Source organism: Ictidomys tridecemlineatus, chromosome 10 (assembly GCF_052094955.1).
Source record: "Ictidomys tridecemlineatus isolate mIctTri1 chromosome 10, mIctTri1.hap1, whole genome shotgun sequence".
NCBI lineage: Eukaryota > Metazoa > Chordata > Mammalia > Rodentia > Sciuridae > Ictidomys > Ictidomys tridecemlineatus.
Genome location: NC_135486.1, coordinates 31,148,603 through 31,165,082, shown reverse-complemented (window position 1 = coordinate 31,165,082; position 16,480 = coordinate 31,148,603). Strand labels below are relative to the sequence as shown.

The window sequence follows — 16,480 nt, the reverse complement described above, 5'->3', positions numbered from 1 at the left end:
TGAGTCAGCAGGGAAGAGATACCAGGACTGGAGAAGGTGCTGGTGGGTGTAACTCTTGGTATAGCCCTTTTCCTACCATGCAGAAGGCCCTCGGTGTGATCCCCAGCAACAGAATAAAGAGAAAGGAAGAACCAGGGCTGGAGAGGGAGAGGAGATGGGAAGAGGAAAAGGTATTTAGTTACCAGGAGCCTCCTTAAGACCTATACTCAGCTTCCTAAGGAAATGAAACCTTTACCCTGGTGTGAACTGCAGCTGGAGTTGAGGTAGAACAGGGAGCACTGAAGTCCCACAGAAGAGACCAGTGCAGCCAAAGGGAAAGGTTGAGGGTTCCAGGGAATTAAGTAGGGCAGGGGACTGGGCGGGGGAGACTGAGAAAAGATGGGATTTTCTCGTGTTCACCCACCAAGCGGGCGCCCCCAATGCCCCACCTCCAGTCTGCTGTGAGCTTCTTTCCAGCTCCGTGTGGGCAAGCAGATTCTTTCCCACAGTTGCCCAAAACTCTATCCTCAGCCTACTGGAATCACAGAAACTCAAGCCCATTTCCCCTCCCTTTCAATATTGGTGAAGCGTCTACCACGTGTCTGGTTCCGGGCACAGAGAGGGACTTCAGTCCTTCCCTCTAGCGGCTTACTATCTGAGGGAAGAGGCACGTATGTGCCGAGGAGAGGACAGGGACACTGGTGGAAGAAAAGACATAGCGAGTCACATGTGCAGCGATAAAGGGTAGGAGCCCAGTATTGAGGGAATCCACAAAATAAATAAAACAAGGAGACAAATCCCATAGGTTTGTGGTTTGTCCTGAGGACATCTGACACCAAACATTCCAGAGCACCAGAGGTGGCGAGCTGGGAGGATGGCACGGATCGGAGAAGAGCAGCTGAGATGCGCTAGCTGTGCACGGGACCCTCGGGAAACCAGGGAAGGACCAGCAGGGCTGCGGAGGGAAGGGTGTTCGGAGGCGCAGACCCGAAGTCTGGGCGGAAGGGAGGCGCGCGCGACCGCCGGAGCCCTGGGAAGTCGTCCCCGTTGGCCGCGGCGGCGGCGGAGGTGGGGAGCGGGCTCTACACGTGCGCTACGTGCTGTGCTGGCCGCCGCCCCCTCCCTGGTCGCTGGGGAGCCGGGCCTGCCCCCCATCATTCGTTGGCCGAGTCCCCGGCAGTGAGCGGAGGGATGAGGAGGTAGAGGAAGGTCGCTCTCTCCGTTTGGAACCCAGGAGCGTGGTCTTCCCATCGCGGCGACCGGAAGAAGCTCCGGGACGCAGCAGCGGGCGGGCGAGTCTCGAGGCGAAGGCAGATCCGGGGGAGCAGGCGGGAGTGGGACCCAGCAGGTTGGGGGCGTGAGGTCTGGGGGCTGAGAGGAGCGAAAGCAGATGACGATCCTAGCAATGTATCGATACGATCTGAAGCCGCACAAATGGGGGTAGTTTGGGGGACGGAGGCCAGGGCGGGGGTGGAGTGTTGTCCAAGAGTAAGGAGGGGGTTCCTGGAGACGTGGCACTCGGAACGGGGTTTGGTTCCGCTCGGGCCGCCCGCGCTGCAGCCCCGCTTTCCCCCGGGAACCTGGATCTGGCCCCGCCCGGGCCTTGCTCCCGGCCCTCGGGGAGCCGTAGCCCCAGCACCTCCCGGCCGGGGTTGCCCAGGTCCGGCCTCTGGGGCGTCCAGCCGGCCCCAGAAGAGACAATGCGGCCCGGGCTCCGCCCCCGGAGGCTGATGCAGCCCGGGCCGCGGCCAATCACGGCCTGTGGCTAGGCTCTTTAAAAAAAGAAGAGCCGGTCGCGGTGTGGCTGTCAGCTGGAGAGGGATCCCTCCGCCCATGTAAACACACATCATAAAGGGCAAGGGGAAGCGTCTTCTGCGGGGCGGGGGAGCTGTCGCCTTCCAGGAGAGCTCTCCCGGTCCCTAGGTTCCCCTAGCTATCCTGGCAACCGCCCCCTTCCTTAACGTCACATCGGGTGCGTGCAGAGCCAAACAGCTGCTGCCTGATCTGGGAGCTACAGTATCTCATCCTTTAGGGGCACTACCGGAAATGGAGGAAGCAGGATTGGGAGACCTTGAGAATTGGGAGCGAGAAGGAGTTCTACCATACTGCTGAAAAAGATTTTCTTAGGTTCATTCCTCCTGTGCCCTTCGGTTAAATAATAGTCTCTATTCACATACATATATCGAGATTTCTTGTCGAAGTTATACCCACCCAGCTTGTAGGATGCCAACACTATAAAGGGTCAAAATTCTTACTGCTCTCCCAAGAAATAGCGCATGACAGGAAATCAATTCCAGAAATGCCCCCCAAATACAATGACTGCTCTCCCTAACACTTTATTGTGAAAAAATTTCAGCAAAGTTAAAACTGCACAAATTCCTCTAGATCCACTATCTAGATTCTACCATAATAACTTGCCATATCTACTATCTTATACTGATTTTTTTTTCCCTCTAATGGGGTTGCCAGCTGCCCCCTTAGCTTGAGGCTCTATTTCAGTGGGGAGAAGGAAAAAGCTTATCCAAAGCCCTAGAGATCTAAGAAAAGGTCTACCATCTCCAAGGACTGCTGTATACCTCTGGGAAGTTTAATGAAGAAAAGGCCTTCTTTTCTTTTCCTCCCTCCCTCCATTTTTTTTTTAAATCTAATTGGAGATCCTTAAGGATAAGATGAATCTGATGAAATTACTCTTGAAGAATTTGAAAGCAGGGGTAGGGCTTCAGTGATGACTCCTCAAGGCGATCATGATAAGCAGTCCTTTCATGGAGATGGCTGCTTTCTGAATAAAGGAGATCAATTCAGTGTTGAAATTCTACATTTTGAACTGTTATCACCTTTTCTGGGGCTAAACGTACTCCCCCATCCCCCAAAGGTGCTTCAAATATATTTATATCTCCAAATTAGTTACCCTTACTATGCCTCCCTTGCCTTTGCTGCAAAATGGGGATAACAGCAATACCTTCCCAGTGCCTTTTGCACGATTAACATTACATAACTAATAACTATTACCTATATGCTAATAATCCCCAGATTTATGTCTCCCCTTCAGATTTATATCTTTCAACCTGTTGGATATCTCCAGCAGTATGTACCAGAGACACCTCAAATTCAACACATCCAGAAGTGAACACATTATCTTCTTCCCTAGAATGGCTTTTTATGTATAGTATGATCTGAGTGAATGTCCAGGCGATGCTAGGGGGCCACTCAGACAGGTATGCCACACACTAGATTCATCCTTAATACTCATGGTTCCTTCCCTTCATCCCTAATTTTATTTCCTGCATGTGCATCTCTTCCTCCTAATCAATAGCATCACTGTCTTAATTTTAGCTCCACGATTTCAAGATTATCTCAAGAGCCTTTGTTCCTTTCAAATCCAACCTTGTCATGTGGTTGAGGATAACTCGTTTCCCTGCAACACGACTACCTCCTAATAAATAGTTCCCATCACTTAATAGTTTTATGTATTTGGACAAATTGCTTAATATTCCTTTTTGTAACATGTAAGAAAGAATACTTAACTCATGGGGTTGTTGTGTAGACTGATTAATCATATACAACATTTAGAACAGTAGGATACGCAAGTACTCAAAAGTACTACCATCCTTACTGTTGTCTTCTCACATCCATGCTAGTCTTCTGTTCAAGCTGTTCCTTTTACCCGGAAAATCCTCTCCTATTCTCAATACTCTTTCTGCCCCTCCTGTATATATAAGTGTATACTTATATCGTGGCACAGTATACTACACGATTAAATGATCGCCTTGTGGGTCCGATCTTCTCTACCCGTCTATTAACTTCTTCAGGGCAGTAACTCTGATACATAGTAAACGGTCAGTAGATGTTGGCGCAACTCAATCAGAAGGATAGACTCTATCCCAGGCGGAAGGCCCGGCCCCTCCCGACTCGGGGGCGGGGCGGAGAGCTCGGTGCGGGGTGGGGGTGGGGGTGGGGGTGGGACTCTTTTTCCTCGCCGTGGCGGCGGAGGCGCACGGCGTGGGTTAGCGGCAAGACGTCGTCGGAGGAAGGCTGAAAAAGCCCAAGGTGCTGCCGTTGCTAGTACAAGTCGGACTTGCTATCGCCCGAGCCGCGTCTGTACAGGTCTCGGACAGAGCGGAGCTCGCAGCCGCGGTCCCGGAGCCCACCTAGTCCTCGGCCCTGCCTGACCGCCGGTGATGGAGCCGGCCACCGCGCTGCCCCAGGGCCCGCGCCCGGCTCTGCCCCTTGGGAGCCCGGGGCCGCTGGGCGAGTTCCTGCCTCCTCCTGAGTGTCCGGTCTTCGAGCCCAGCTGGGAAGAGTTCGCGGACCCCTTCGCTTTCATCCACAAGATCCGGCCCATAGCCGAGCAGACCGGGATCTGTAAGGTGCGGCCGCCGCCGGTGAGTCACGCCAGCACCCCGGATTCTGCTCGTGGCTGGGGGAGGGAGCGAGGACGCGCGGGGCCCGGAGGCCCGAGGCGCGGGGGGCGGGGAGTAGTCGCCCCGCAGGCCTCGTCAAGTTTGGGGCTGCCCGGTTGAGGCAGTGGGAGGAAGACCCGGGCTTCTTCTGGGTGGGAGATAAGGAGTGTGGAAGAGCGGGGCTTCGGCGATGCCATGCGAGGGCCGGGTGGCGGCCAGGCTCGGGCGGACGGGTGCGCGGCCGGGCCTGGGGGTTCGGGTTCGGTTCCGGACGGAGTGGTGGCAGGAGCCGGAGGTGGTCGCGGGGGAGTTTCCTCCCGGAGCTCAGCGGAGGCGCGGGCGTGGAGGGAGGGCTCAGGGCCCGGCCGGGCTCCGCAGGCTGGTCCTCGCCTCCTCCCCCGGGGTGCGGGGGTGTGTGATGGGGTGGGGGTGGGGGACTTTCGAGTTGTCGTGCGAGGAGGAAAGTTTTCAATATGGCGGCGGGAGCCCCTGGTCCTTTGTGTGGTGGCGGCGTCGGCCCGGAGCGGCCCTCACCTGGGCGCCCCACCCTCCAGACCAGGGCACCCCCCCACCCCCTGGTCCCCGGGTCTCCAGGTGGCCCCCAGGCCTGGGTCGGGGAGAGGCGGCCAGCGCTGCCGGGGGGCGGGGAGGAGCTGCGGGTTGGGCCTGGAGCGGTGGTGTGTTGGGGGACACAAGTGTTTGGGGGGCACTTTTGGGATGATGTGAGCAGGACTGGCGGCGGTGGGCCCCGATGCCCGCCCACGCTCGCGGATGCGCCCACGCCGACTTCTGGCCGGGCCGCGCGGCTCCCGGGGGAGGCCTGGCGGGGTTGGTGGGATGGGGTGGGGGAGATGTCAGACGCCGGACCGCGGCCGAATTCACCCCTGGCTCCCGACCTGCCCGACCACCCAGCGAGCCCTCCAAGCCCTGTCTGAAGCGCCTGGGGGGGGGCTGTGAGTGAGGGGTGGGGTGCTTCCGAAACATCCCTAACGGCTCCAACGTCCGCGGAGGAAAACCCGGCCAACCCCTCCCTGTCCCCCACCCCCCAGCCGGAACTGGATGCGCTCCGACACCCCTGTTTTTTCGCCCACCTTTTGGGATGGTTCGAGCCGGAGTTGGCCTAAACGACGGTTGGACGGGCTGGGACGGTTGAAAGGAGGTTTAACTGCCTTTCCTACTGTTTTTAAGAATTTTCTCCCCACTCTTCCCCCGCCCCCCCTCCATGAGTGGAAAAAGACCCCCCCTCCCCCTTGTCCCTTAAACTTGCTCTTTGTAATGACATTTCGAGTTGCCGGGATTCCGTGTGTAATCACTGTGTTTTGGAAAGCCGTTTTTGAGGGAGATCTCGAGTAAAGTCTTAACCACCCCCGCCCCCACCCCCCAATAAAAAATAAAAACACGGACTCCAGACTTTGCCTTTTTTTGGGGGAGAAATTTTAAAATGGAGATGAAATATAGCCTCAAAAGACAGCTGGCCAGCTGGTGTGGGGAAAATGTTTGAAAATAGATCCGTTTCTTCCAGGGAAGTGGACAAGGTTGATTATTGTTGCTTACGGGAAGTACATTTCTTTAGAGTGTAGATAGGCCTGCAAAAGTTACACTGGGTTTGGTTAGAGTCAAGATTTTAATTCATGAAGAATAATGTTTCCAACATTTCAGCAATTTAGCTTTATGGCAGATGTGGGGAAGGATGAATATGAATGTTGGACGTTTGCATTAATGAGATTTTATTCAGAAATTAGGCAACCTGAGCAAGTTCATGGTAACCAAAACGTGAAGAGTTAGGTTCCGAGTTAGGTTCCTGGGAGTTGTCCTCCATGTTGGTATTGTGGTATACTAGGGCTGGGGTAAGTCCTTTATCTTGCTTTCTTTTCCTTTTATAAATCCCTTTTACCGAAAACATAGTGTTGCTCTGGTTAGGTTTTGGCAACCCATTTCCTCATCTGGGCTAGCACACTAATGGCAGTCTTTGCAAAATGCGATTGTGTTGCCTTTTCCCACCCTGAATGTCAGACAGACATGATGGCCACCATTTTGTATTGAGAGTACTACATACTACAGCCTGAGGAAGGGGTAAGGAGGAACAAATAATCTACAAACATGACCAGTGCTCTGTTTTGTAGACCTTCTTTGTGTGAAGGGGGCTTGCCTCCTCCTTTGTTTTACAAACTCCTCTCCCAAATGGAAAGAGTTTGGGACTATTTGCTGTTGATATAACCAAAAAAAGGAAAATCTTTCCAGAAGTTATAGTCTTGAAGAGGGGTCTTATTGGAACAAAGGCTTCTTAAGATATGTAAACATTCTTTGTTTTAGCAACTGTTTTTTGGGAAAACTAACTGTGAACAAGTGGTTTCATACAGTTGAAATACAGCAAAAACAACAACAACAAAAAAACACCTGAAGAGACATGAAATTTTCCATGGTGATAGCTTTATAATGTATATGTTTGTAGACGATTTTTCTTGAGTTTTTGGAGTACCAGTGGCTGTATTAAAAGGGGCATTGGGACGTTTGGTATTTTACTTGTTAGGAGGTAAAGGGTAGAATTATAAAGCATTTCTGTTCCCTTTTGTTTTTACCTTTATTAATGGTGCTTCCATAGCTTAAGTTTTTACCTGTTTTCTTAGGGTACAGAGCTGCTTGGCTTGTGAAAACTTAGGATATTCATGTTACTTTGTATGTTGGGAGTATAGGAGTACACAGAAATTTGTGAAAATACAGTAAGATTAAAAGTGATGAAAGTAATAAGTCAAGAAGACTATACTCAAAACCTGGGTTTTGGTTTTAAAGAGAGAAATAAACCTTTGTTTCAAATGATAGCAAATACTTAGGATAACCAGATTTTCTCAGCAGAGATCTTTTTAAATTTATAATTAATCTGGTTTCTGGTTTTATTGCCTTTAAAATTCAAATTTTAATTTCCTCTTTTAATAAGATTTCTGTTTAAAGTGGTATTTTCCATATCACTTTCGGTGTTTGGAGATCATTAATTTTAGGAGTGTAACTATTAGGCAAGAATAGTTAGCTGCTTAGTAGACCCTTTTTTGAATCCTCCAAGTTTTATAGGGACATATTTGATGGCTTTAATAACTTTTTTGCCTTAAAACAGCTAACATTTGGCCATAGATAGGCAAGTTCCACTTTTGTCCAAAAGTAGAGATTTAGATCAAACCCCAAGTGGCACAACAGATACTTTTTTTCAGCTTTAACTTCTGTGGTCATTAGCGTTTTCCTTCACCTTTATAGCCAAGGTAAAAAACTACTTTGTTTTAACATAGTCAGCATCTTTGAGTAAGATCTTTCTTTGGTTGTGGTTATTATTTGGTCACATTAAATTTAAAAATAGAAACATCCTTGAGCAAAAAACAAACAAAAAAGCAAACTTGAAATTACTTTTAAAAATTAACTTTATTAAAATAAATATATGCCATGCAATTCACCAGTTTAGAGTGTACATTTATTGGTTTGAGGTATTTTCACAGAGTTGTGCTTTCAGTCAATTTTTAGAACATTTTTATCTTCCCCAAAGAAACCCTGTACCCATTTGTACCTACATTTGTTGCTGGCAATTGAACCCAGAGGTCTTTGTAACAGTGAGCCACCTCCTTATCCTTTTTATGTATATAAATTTTTAGTCGTACGTAGTTGGGCATAAAACATTTTTCTAATTCAGCGCCTCACAGGTGCTAGGCAAGCACTTTACTGCCGAGCCACAACCCTAGCCCATCCTTTTTTATTTTGAGACAGGGTCTCTATAAATTGCTGAGGCCAGCCTCCAATTTGTGATCCTCTTGCCTCAACCTTCCAAGTAGCTGGGATTACAGATGTGCACCACTACTTCTAGCTTGTAACTGCTTTTTAAGACAAATTTAGGACTGTAAATTATTGCAAAAGCGCTGCTGGTCTGAAGCAAGGCTATCCACGCCATCCCAGCGCTTGGTGCCCTTCCTGCATATGGCCATTTCGGTTCCCACTTGTCTGTCTTACTGTGATGCAGCCAAGGAGGCCCTCAACAGAGGGGGCCACCCAACTTAGGACTTCAACCTCCAAAGCTATGATCTTTTAAAAGTACCCAACTCTGGCATTTAGTTATAGCAACAGAAAATGGTCTCATTCAGAAACTAATGTACCTTGGAAATTATAGGGTAAATGCAGGGATAGCTAGTACCCTCAGGCTTCTCCACCTCGGTCCCTGGAGAAGCACCCCCACCATGCCAGCACACTCAGGAGACTCCAGGCCAGAGCACGTGGTGGCGGCAGCCCAGCTGTCTTGGAGCCGAGGAAGACTCTTCCAGCTCCAGAGGCTTCTTTCACCTCAGCTGAACAGAGAGCCAGGAAGCTGCATTCATGACCATGAAGAGGGGAAAGTCAGTTTCTGCCTCCCCCTTCATGATCATCATGTGGGAACAAATGGTCTGAAAGACCATTGAGCTGGGGCTGGGGCTGGGGCTGGGGCTGGGGCTCAGTGGTAGAGCGCTCACCTAGCATGCTTTGAGGCACTGGGTTCAATCCTCAGCACCAAATAAACAAAAGATTGTGTCCACCTAAAACTAAAAAAATTTTAGGACTGTAATGCCCTGGAGGAAAAACTTAGTAGAAGGTAAGAGTTTGAATGAAGTTCTGCAGTTCTAGGTCACAAGTATTTACCTTAAACAAAGCAAAAATATACTTTATTTGTTGTAGTGTATAAGAGGATATTTACCCAAATTTCACCTACCAGTGGCAAATGGGATGTACTATAGGAGTCAGGAACATCTATTCATCTATATAATTCTTACTGAGCTAATCAACAAATAGAGTGGAATGTGAATGATATTGCAAATACATGAGTCAGCTAAAGATTGGTCCCCACCCCCATTGGAAAAATTTCCCTTCCCATGATTATAGGATATGATTTTTTTTTAAATACATGTGACTATTTTTTTTTAGAGAGAGAGAGAGAGAGAGAGAGAGAGAGAGGGAATTTATTTTTAATATTTATTTTTTAGTTTTCGGCGGACACAACATCTTTGGTATGTGGTGCTGGGGATCGAACCCTACCGCTTGAGCCACATCCCTAGCCCCAGGATATGATTTTAAACATGCAATCTAAAGTAAAATAAATTTTACTTTAACAAGTAAAATGAATATAGAATTGCCTTTGTAAAGTGTTAAATAAGGGTTCTCTATTAAAGCCAGGGTTTACATTCTTTTATTTTAGAGACATAAAAAGGAAAAGTATTAACCCATAAATTCTTTTTTCTCTTTTTTTTTTTTTTTTGGACTGTGGATTGAATCTAGGGGCACTTTATCCCTGACCTATATCCCTAATCCTTTTTGCTTTTTATTTTGACACAGGGCCTCCCCAAGTTGCTTAGGGCTTTGCTAAATCACTGAGGCCAGCCCTGAACTTGGATCCTCCAAGTTCAGGTTTTGGTGCTTCAGCCTCCAAAGAGTCTGGGATTACGGGAGCCCTGCCCTATAAACTCATTCTTTTTTTTTTTTTTTTTTGAAGTATTTAATTCCCCCCCCCCTTTTTCTTTTGTAGTGCTGAGGGTTGAACCCAGGGCCTTGTGCATGTGAGATAAGCCCTCTACCAACTGAGCTACATCCCCAGCTCTGAAGTATTTAATTTTCTTTATGATCTATTAACCTACTCTTGGAGCATTTCTGGTTGATAGCTTACTGATAAACTTATTTATTTGTTTAATTTGGGGGACAATAACAAAGTCCAGTATGTTTGGGATACTTGAATATATATATAGGTAGGCAGAAATCTGCCTTTGAGGGAGTTTTCTTTTAGAAAGGTTAAGAAGTTATTTGTAAACTTAAAAAAAAAAATAGAGCCAGGCCCCGGTGCATGCCTATAATCCAAATTTGCTGGGAGGCTGAGGCAGAAGGATCCAAAGTTCAAGGTCATCTTCTGGCAAGTTAGTGAGACCTTATCTCAGATACATAAAAAGGGACTTTGTGTTAACACCCTTCTGGATTCAGTCCCCACTACTTGCCCCTTCCCTCCAAAAATCACCTGGTTTATGTACCATCATGGGATCTTTTTGTAGGTTCTTTTTTTTTCCAAATGTATTTTCTCAGTTCTGGAGGTCAGAAGTCTAAGATCAAGGTGACTTGCTGGCACCTTTCTTTTTTGTGGTGGTGGGGATTGAACCCAGGGCTTTGTGCATATGAGGCAAGCAGTCCACTAACTGAGCTATATCAGCCCTTTTTGTAGTTTCTTGTAACCTTATTGTTGTCTTAATTGGTCCACATTAATGTAGGCCATAGAAGAAGATAAGGGAAAGTCCATCTGCCCCCAAATAAAAATGCTAATTAGGTTCTTGGCATTTGCATTCTTTGATGCCTACTTATGTGCCTCTTTCCAAATGCCATTTCTGAGTTTGAAAGACCACTAGGAAGATCTTGCTTTTGTCCTTGCACATCTTTTTGGCTTGGTTTGTGTTGAAATTGTGTGATTCTTCTTTTTCTGGGAGCATTAGGTATTTTCTGGACATTATGCTTATGTTGCCTATTTAAAGTTTTGCCAACCTAAAAAAAAATAATAATTAGGTGAATAAATGTTAGGAATTGGAAGGGTCTGCTTTATAAAATTTTTATTGTTTGGGTTTCCTGAAGAGGAATCACCAAGAGGAGTATTGATGGAGCCCTTAGGGTGAGTGGGATTATATCTTGGGAAGGCCATGTCCCTGGGCTGCTGTTACAAATTTTTGTTATTTTGTTTTATTTTTTATAGCAGAGATTGAACTCAGGGTTCAACCCTGTATTTTGTATTTTATTTAGAGACCAGAGTCCCACTAAGTTGCTTAGCACCTTGCTCTTGCTGAGGCTGGCTTTTCTACTGCCTCAGCTTCCTGAGCAGCTGGGCTCAACTTTTGGTTTTAAAGTTTGAGCAACTTTAAAAGTGGTAGAGTGCCCCTCCCCATGCTGATGGAGAATTGAACCCAAGACCTAGTGCATGCTAGGCAATTGTTCTACCGCTAGTCTGCATCTCCAGCCTGTGGTAGCTACCTTTAAAAACTGAGTTGTAACTGGGTATGGTGGCACACACCAATGGTCCCAGTGATTTGGGAGGCTGAGACAGGAGGGTCATAAGTTGGAGGCCAGCCTCAGTAACTGAGTAGTGAGATCCTAAGGGTCTGCTATCTCAAAATAAAAAGTAAAAAGGACTGGGGATATAGCTAAGTGGTACAGGGGCCCCAGAGTTCAGTCCCTTGTGTCAAAAAGGAAAACAAAACAAAACAAAACAAAAAAACCCCGAGTTGTGAGAAACTTGTTTAAGATGTGAGAATTGTATGCACTCTAATAAGGATTTTTTTCTTCTTTTTTCGTTTATGGGTGCTGAGATTGAACCTAGGGGCACTCTACCACTGAGCTATGTCCCCAGTCCTTTTTTAATTTTAATTTTTTTGGTACAAGGGATTGAACCCAGGGACACTTAACCACTGAGCCACATCCCTAACTCTTTTTTTTTTTTAAATATTTATTTTTTAGTTTTCGGTGGACACAACATCTTTGGTTTTTTTTGTATGTGGTGCTGAGGATCGAACTTAGGCCACACACATGCCAGGCGAGCGCACTACCGCTTGAGCCACATCCTCAGCCCCCTAACTTTTTATATTTTATTTTGAGATAGGGTGGGCTTTGCTAAGTTGCTGATGCTCGCTTTGGAACTTGAGATCCTTCTGCCTTAGCTTCTCAAGTTGCTGTGGTTACAGGCGTGTGCTTGCCCAGTTTAATTTTTTGAGACAGGGTCTTAAGGGCTCCCTCACTAAATTACGGAGGCTGGCCTCCAATTTGCAATCCTCTTGCCTCGGCCTCCTAAATTGTTAGGAATATAGGTGCACATCACCACACCTGGCTAGGATTTCTTCAGTATTTATTAACTGCTATAGTTTGGGATTGAAGATGACCTTTGTGTACTTTATTTTATTTATTTATTTTTTTAAAGAGAGAGAAATTTTTTTTTTTTTTTTAAGAGAGTGAGAGAGAAGAGAGAATTTTTTAATATTTATCTTTGTTTTGTGTGTGGTGCTGAGGATCCAACCCGGGCTGCACGCATGCCAGGTGAGCGCACTACCGCTTGAGCCAAATCCCCAGCCCAAGAGAGAAAATTTTTTAATATTTATTTTTTAGTTTTCGGCGGACACAACATCTTTGTTTGTATGTGGTGCTGAGGATTGAACCTGGGCTGCACGCATGCGAGTGTGCTACCACTTGAGCCACATCCCCAGCCCCCTTTGTGTACTATATTAAAATAAAATGACCTTTGTGCATCTTCAAAAAAGTTCTTTTTTTTGGGATCATTAACTGTTAGAAGAGTTGTATGGTGAATTTGCTTTTATAGCTAAGTTTATGAACTAAACCATACTAATGAAGAAAAGCTACCTCTAGGACATTGAGGCATTTCATCTCCATACTTATAAGATTTTTGGAAAAAAATGTGGAATCTGACTAAGTGCATTCTTTTTAGTACTTTTTTCCTCATCATGGTTTAAATATATCCCCCACTCCCTTTCCGTCCCCAACTGCCCAGGGTCTCACTTCAAAGCCCAGGCTGGCCTTAAACTCCTGTGCTCACACCGATCCTCCTGCCTCAGCCTTCCAAGAAACTTAGACTAGGAGAACCCACTACCTTGCTCAGCTTAAACATTCAAATCTTTAATTGTAGGCCATTCCTCCCAAGGCATTGTTCCTGTGCACCTTTATATATGACCTTAGATTCATTCCACTTCTAAAAATTCTCTTTTAAAGTCACTAAAACTTTCTTAGATGTAAAAACTGATTACTTTACTTTGTTCTGCCAGGGTATAAATTTTTTTATTGCAAATATTTTTTATTATGAAGAATTTCAAGTATACACAAAAGTATAGAAAATAGTCCTTTAAACTATTTTTTTCTGTATATAAGAGCAGAAAGAGTATCAGCATTGGTATTGAGACAACTACTAATTAATATTCAGTCGTAGACTGGACAACTTGACCTAGCTCTTTTTCTTGGTGGTGGGAGGCAGTTCTGGAGATCAAACCCAGGGCTTGGTGCATGCTAAGCAAATGCTCTACCACTGAGCCATATCCCAAGCCCCTTGGCTTACCTTTGGGTCCTGTTCTGGTTATAGGTGATATTTGGGCAATTCAAAGTAAGTTTAAAGCCTTTAGTGAGTGATGGTCACTTTGCCCAATTAGTGTGGAGATTGTTTCTCTGAGTTTTAGCAAGTAGCTTTGCTGCATTGATACATATTTTTTGTGACCTTTGTAGAAACGTGTTCATCTGCAGGCTGCAGGTGAGGGAGTGAGGAGTGCCTGGAGTGCATTTTCTATTAGCATCTTTCCATTCTCTGAATATTTGTCCATTTCGTGTTGACCAACCACATTTTATCTCAACTTATGGTCAGAGTGGGTAGTTAATCTGACAGAACAGAGTTGGTAGTTAGTCTGATAGAACAGAGTTGGGAGTCAGGAGTACCAAGAAACAGAATGAAGTCCCTTTTTAGAAAAGGAGTTTTAGGGAAATGAGAATTAGAAGAGTAATGTTGTTGATTGTGTTGTTTTCTGTGCAGAGTGGTAATTTGACTTGAAGTAGGATGGATGTTGCAGTTTCTGTTTAATTTTTATGTTAACTAACATGTTTTCAGATATTTTCTTTAAAATGGGTAGTTTAAAAACTAGATCATCAAAAAATGTTTTCTACTAGTAAAATCTTGGGGCTTCCCACTTTCTCCTTCTGGGGGTGACTTAATTTCTTAGATAGGAGACACCACCAGGCAGAAGTTCACATAATGATTTAGAACTTGTTGATTCCGATTCATATGGTAATCTCTTGTGAAGTGCTGTAATATTTAAAGATTGTTTTGTAGAGATAAAAATTAGTTATTATGTGGCTGTATTTTATTTATTACTTAAAAGCCAGTTCTTTTATTATGTAAAAGAGAAAAGGAGGTGGGGAGTATTGTCTCTAGATTTTAAAAACCTGGTGGATAGTTTTCAATCTAATTCCAAAATGACCTTGGACAAAGTTGTTGTACCCCGTGTGTGCCTTCTCATCTGCTCTAAGGAGATCTGACACTGACCTAGGGCTGCTGTCTAGATTAATTAATTGATGGATTGCAAAGAGCTTAAATCCCAAAGCTTTATTTGTCCATTGCTAAGAAGAGTCTGGGGGCAGATTTAGTGAGACACAGTGCCAAATATATCCTTCATTTTCCTCAAAAGTGAAGGGATTTTTTAAGTGAAACTTGAAAAGGCAAAAGCCTGTTGTCAAAACCAGAAAGTGTAGAATGTTATTCTTCTATTGTTTTAGATGAATGAAGCTTTTCTGTATTTGGATTTTTTCCCCCCTACCAGGAATTGAACCCAAGGGTGCTTGCTTGACTATTATGCCACATCTCCAGCCTTTTTATTTATTTAATTTTAAGATAGGGTCTCACTAGGTTATACAGCCTCACTAAGTTGCTGAAGCTGATTTTGAACTTGTGATCCTCCTGCCTCACTTCCCAAGCTGCTTGTATTACAGGCATGCACCACTGCACTGACTGAGCTTTATGTATTTGGATCTTTTCTATATTGTTTTTTTTTTCTTTTTTTTTTTTGCAGAGCTGCAGATCAAATCCAGGGCTTTGTGCTGCTAGTCCAGAGCTGTACCACTGAGCTATACTCCTAGCCCTGTACCTGGATCGTTTTTTAAAAAAAAATATTGATTTTTTTTTGGGGGGGGCTGTTATAAATTATTGCAGAAAATGTGCAGTTGCATGTGTGTTTCTTGTGCACATGCAGGAATTTCTTCTAGGTGAATTTTTATTTGATGATTTATAAATTTACCTGTAAATTTGCAAGCAAATGTTTATCATTATTTTTATTTCTCGTAGTATGAGACACCTGATGCTGTGGAAGCCATGCAAATGGATGGGCATATGTATTTAGCAAATTTAAATAATCCCAAAGCATGCCTACCAGGAAGAATCAGTAGACAAGAGTCCAAATTGTGTTTTCAGTTATCCCATTTGTAAAGTGAAGAGAAATATAAAAGAGGTAGCAGGAAAAAATGTTTAGTTTGGTCTTTAAAAAAAAAAAAAAAAAAAACTACATCAGTCCGAGTGTGGTGGTCTATACTTATAATCCCAGCAACTCAGGAGGGTGGGCAGGAGAATAGGATGGCATGTTCAAGGCCAGCCTTTGCAGTTTATTGAGGCCCTGACTCGAAATAAAAATAACAAGGGCTGGGTGGTGGCTCAGTGGTAGAGCGCTTGCCTAGCATGTGTGAGGCACTGAATTAAATTCTCATCACCACATACAAATAAATAAAAAACAAAAGGTCCATTGACAACTAAAATATATATATATATACATACACAAAAAATTAAAAATAAGTAAATAAAAATAACAAGAAGGGCTGAGGCTGTAGCTCAGTGCTAGAGTGCCCTTAGATCAGGAGAAAAAATGAAATATATCAACATTGTATTTTATTCTTTACTAACAATTAAACAAACTACTACTGTATATAATCATACAAACTTAAAATTCCCAAATTTTTGTTTAAATATATCTTATGTTATTGTACCTTGTAACATTACTTCTTAGGTTGGCCCTATATGCTGTGGTCTTACTATGACTTAATGGCTTTTGTGTGTGTGTCTTGAATCAAGTATTTTAATAATAATGCTTTCTAGAAGTATTAAAATACTCTGGAGTTGGGAGCAGTGGTGCAGACCTGTAATCCCAGTGACTGAGGAGGCTGAGACAGAAGGATCTCAAGTATGAGTCCAGTCTTAGTCCCTGTCTAAAAAGACCAATGTGGTGGTACATGACTGTAATGGTTTGAGAGGCTGAAGCAGGAGGATTGTGAATTCAAAGTCAGCATGAGCAATTTAGTGAGGGCCCTAAGCAACTCAGCAAGACCCTGCCTCTAAATAAAATATAAAAAAAAAGAGGAGGGGGTGGGGGGACAACAGATGGGATAGGACATGGCTCAGTGGTTAAATGCTCCTGGGTTAAATCCCCAGTACCAAAAAAAAAAAAAAAGTAATTCCGTGTGATATATATTAAATCTTCAAATGTTATGTTAGTTATTTTATTTGGGAACAGACATCTAGGCTAGGATTTATCTTCTCAGCT

The 16,480-nt window shown here is 44.8% G+C and overlaps 1 protein-coding gene across 3 annotated transcripts in view; it reads left to right on the top strand.

Moving 5' to 3' along the window:
* Positions 1–3,961: 3,961 nt before the first annotated feature.
* The window catches only part of Kdm5b (lysine demethylase 5B), a 79,052-nt gene continuing 66,533 nt past the window's right edge, over positions 3,962–16,480 (top strand). For 2 of the 3 annotated variants that reach the window (XM_040276736.2, XM_005330333.5), the window contains exon 1: positions 3,964–4,361. In XM_040276736.2, coding sequence (XP_040132670.2) covers positions 4,158–4,361 — 204 coding nt within the window. In that variant the 5' untranslated portion in view covers positions 3,964–4,157. Of the gene's footprint in view, positions 4,362–16,480 lie in introns of all 3 variants that reach the window. The other variant, XM_078022603.1, reaches the window with a different exon arrangement.